General features: G+C 41.0%; 1 protein-coding gene across 1 annotated transcript; it reads left to right on the top strand.

Moving 5' to 3' along the window:
• edn2 (endothelin 2) lies at positions 1 to 2,002 on the top strand (the record flags this gene model as incomplete). Its single annotated transcript, XM_079176365.1, has 5 exons — positions 1 to 61; positions 682 to 835; positions 995 to 1,111; positions 1,708 to 1,791; positions 1,903 to 2,002. 5 exons carry the CDS (start codon positions 1 to 3, stop codon positions 2,000 to 2,002), a joined length of 516 nt encoding a protein of 171 aa, XP_079032491.1.
• Positions 2,003 to 3,765: the final 1,763 nt, after the last annotated feature.

Here is a 3,765-nt window from a genome sequence, read left to right as displayed (position 1 = left end):
ATGGCTTCTTTCATGTGCAAGACGCTGACTTTTTTCTTCATCTGCATGGCTCTGCAAGAGAGTAAGTCAATTTTATGTGGTTTGTGGAATTCTAGCTTATTTTTCTTTTAGATGTTGTAGTTTGTAATGTATATATTTTCTTTCATTATAAATCATTTTTGGGCCGCATGCAATTAATTATCGGTTCTTTCTTGGCTGGTTTAGATAAAGGTTTTAGGGTTTGAGTATTTCCAAACCAAGCAATGTTATAAGAAATAGTAAAAACTAATTAGTTGAGCAAAAGAAAAAGATGCTGGTATGACACAGACTACAGCCTTTGACTCTTTGCCAGAAACCACAGAAAGTACAATACAAGTGCTGTGTTCAACTTTCCAGGGAATATTTACCTTCAATAATTAACCCACCTTTTATTAAAAAGTTATCAAATTGCTGCCACAGGATTATTGATACCACTTCCTGCAGAGATGTTTGCCTTGGATTAAGTTGCTTGATTGTTAATACAGTAAACATGTTCCACCATTAATCATAACCTCATTTGTTTAGCCGCACAAGAGGGTGTCAACCCGCCGAGTGGATTTCTTTGTGTTTACATGTGATAGTCACAAACTGCATGCTACGGTGTCATACTGCAAAGGATTAGTTGGCGCTTTTTTAATCTCGGGATTCTTTGTGTTTTTCTAGGTTGTGGACTCCCCTTATCAGAGCGGGCAGAGCTGCCAGCTCAGGCTCCACACCAACACCGAGTCAGGACCAAACGCTGCTCCTGTAACAGCTGGGATGATAAAGAATGCATCTACTTCTGCCACCTGGATATTATCTGGGTCAACACGCCGAGGTGAGGCACCAGAGCACTTCAGACACACATGCTCGTTTGTTACTAGACTGGGATATGGAGTGAACCCTTATAATATAATATATATAACCCTTATAACTAATTCCAGATCCCACACGCTTTCTCCAACACTGTCCTAATATGTTTCGTTTTCCTTTACAGTAAGCTCCTTCCTTATGGCCTCGGAAGTCCCCTGTCTCGTCGCCGGCGCCGTTCAGCTGAGCGATGCGAATGCCTCAACACAGCCGATGAAACCTGCTCCGGCTTCTGCCATGAAAGGTAACCGCCCTTCCCTCCCTTCTTTTCATCCACCTAGACCTACAACAAAGCAAGACTGTCCCATCCCGTATACCCTTCTTTGGATACTCGATAGTATCAAAGTATGTTGACGTAGGAGATGAGTCAGAGTGGAGGCAAAAGGATTCAGTGCGTGATAATGTTACCACAGTATAAGGGTAGTAGTCATAGCGCAAAGAATGGCCCGCATTTCCTTTGAGGCCTTGAAAGAAATCACAAAGGTTTATTGAAAATGCTGCTATTTTTAGAACGTTTAGCTGACTGCTTTAGCTCAAGGAAATGTTTGTTTCGTCTTTGAGTTCTTGCGTTCATGAAACCACCAGTATGGATTAGTCACCGCCTCTAGATGTTATGCTAGGTGGTGTTTTGGACCGGCGCGCCCTGCATTCTTGCCCATAAGGCATCTTGAGATATATTAGTTTGGAATTCCAAGGAAATTGCTTACTGGACCTTGAACTTCTTTTGCTTCAATTAACCTAATAATGCCAGACAAAATCCTCAGTTTGTAGGGGTTTGATTCCCCTAGGCATCGGGAGGGTTACATGTTTTATTAATGCTGTTGTTGTATCTCTCCACAGCTCAAAGAATCCAAGGACAAATGTCATGGGCCCATTGGTGGAGTCTGCAAGCACAAACAGCAACAAATTGCTGGAATCTTTCAGGTACGTGAAGAGGGATTTAAAGATCCATTTTAGATCCATAGTGTGCTGTGTTGATGGTCTTTTATAGGACATATGAGGCTCACCTGTTTTTCTCTTGTTCTTTTTTTGCAGATCTGTGGTCAAGTCCAACACTGCGATCGCAAAAGAGGTTCTGTCATCAAACAAGAACCCGGGTGGAGTAAACACACTGAGCAGCAGAACAAGGAGGTAGAGGACTGAGCCAGAACACCAGAAGCGGTTCAACCTCCATGGATTCAACCTCCACGGGCCCGGAGACTTCTCCAGCTACCTTCAATGCCAGCATCAGGGTTTTGAAACGTGTCAAGAGTCCTACCAACTCCGGGAATGTGAAGGTGGAAGGACGGAAGGAAAAAGAGGCAGCGGATCAAGCATTTGATCAACAAAACAGAGCTTCGGAGGACTGGCAGCTCACCGAGACAGAAGCCCTACAACAAGAACAATGCTGGGTGGAGACGTCTAGAGTTATTTCTTGAACTCTCTTTGAACCTTTTTGAACATAACAACAGAAGCCAAGAAAAGATCCATTAAAGCCGAGGACTTGGAAGCCGGTGTCTGTTCTTTTGGGGAATCTCATCAAGCAAGTTTACAATGACTAATCAGTTGCTGATCCAGGGTTCTTTTGTTTTTATGAGCACTCCTGTGACTCGTCTGAATGGGCAGGGTTAAAGCCACAACTCACCTACACTGAGGATTGTAGGATCATTACATATTCCAGAGTCATATCATCTCTGTATTTAGTTGGGAAATTTTTAGTCAATGTTTACTCTTGTGTCCTTGCTATTAATCCTTTATATTCCTCTGTATCAGAGCTGGAATCTGCTGCTCTACCTGGTGTAAAGGGCAAATAAGCAAATTGTTTTTTAATTATCAGGCAGTACTTGAAAATGGCAGCTTGTTCATTATTGGCCTCAGTGAAATGAAGGTCATCTCTTAGGGATTTATCTCACCAACACTTAGCTTTGTGTACAAGGTCTATTGTAAGCTCCTCCACACACACATATTCAACTTTGTACTAGCATAACAACAACATTAGGTCTATTGTGTTGGCCCAAGTGTTTATTGCATATAGCTCCAGTTTAATGTTTTGATTTAAGATAAGCCAGAAGGTTTCAATGGCTTTGCAGCTTGCCAAAAAATGCAACAGTTGTTTTTCTCCCCTGACAAATGTTCACTTAATTCCTCTGTAATTAGCCACTGGGAAACAATGACTCTCGACTTGTGTTAAGCACATCAAAAGCTATTTGTCGGTGGCCTGCACTCTTTCTGTGCCATAAATCCATTCACTCCATCTGCCGTTTTTGATTGTAGTCAACTCACAGACACATGGAAATATAAACCTTCTTTGTACCGGAAAATATCCATCCTCAAATGTCTCAATGCTGTATATGATGGACAGTTTACCACCTTAGGCATTTGCTGTTAAATGCTGAATTGTATATAGAATTTATTTATTCTCTAATTTATTCAGAGATGTATTTATATTTGTATGAATGATGCACTGAATTTTATATGACAAAAATTAAAAAATGCAAAAGAAATTCTGTAGCAGAATGGTGATTTTGTTATTTGACTTTGAGAATGAATTGCTGTGTCGCTCACTCGGTCTTCAGCTACAAATGGCATGTTCCAGCAAACACTTTGAATTATTTGGGCTTTTCTTTCCTTGTTGGGGGGGAAATACTGAACTTCTTCTAGGAACATAGATGCTGACACTGTCCACTAAATATTATATAAATTCATCTATTCAATGAACATCGGCCCTAATTGTGAAGAACTTCCTTCTTGCTGGACTTCTCTGGGTGTAACACCATTGAACATTAAGGGTATAGTCCAAAAGGTCCAATGGTGTCTTCACCTGCAGCAGAAGATTTCAGTGTAGAAATGATATCCAAACCTTTTCCTCATCTGTCATCCAGTAAGAAATTGAAAATGAAAATAGCTTTTCAGATCATT

This window comes from Pholis gunnellus (genome assembly GCF_910591455.1).
Source record: "Pholis gunnellus genome assembly, chromosome: 16".
In the NCBI taxonomy this organism is placed as follows: domain Eukaryota; kingdom Metazoa; phylum Chordata; class Actinopteri; order Perciformes; family Pholidae; genus Pholis; species Pholis gunnellus.
Note: the sequence above shows the minus strand (reverse complement) of the source record. Positions and strands in the feature narration are given on the sequence as shown.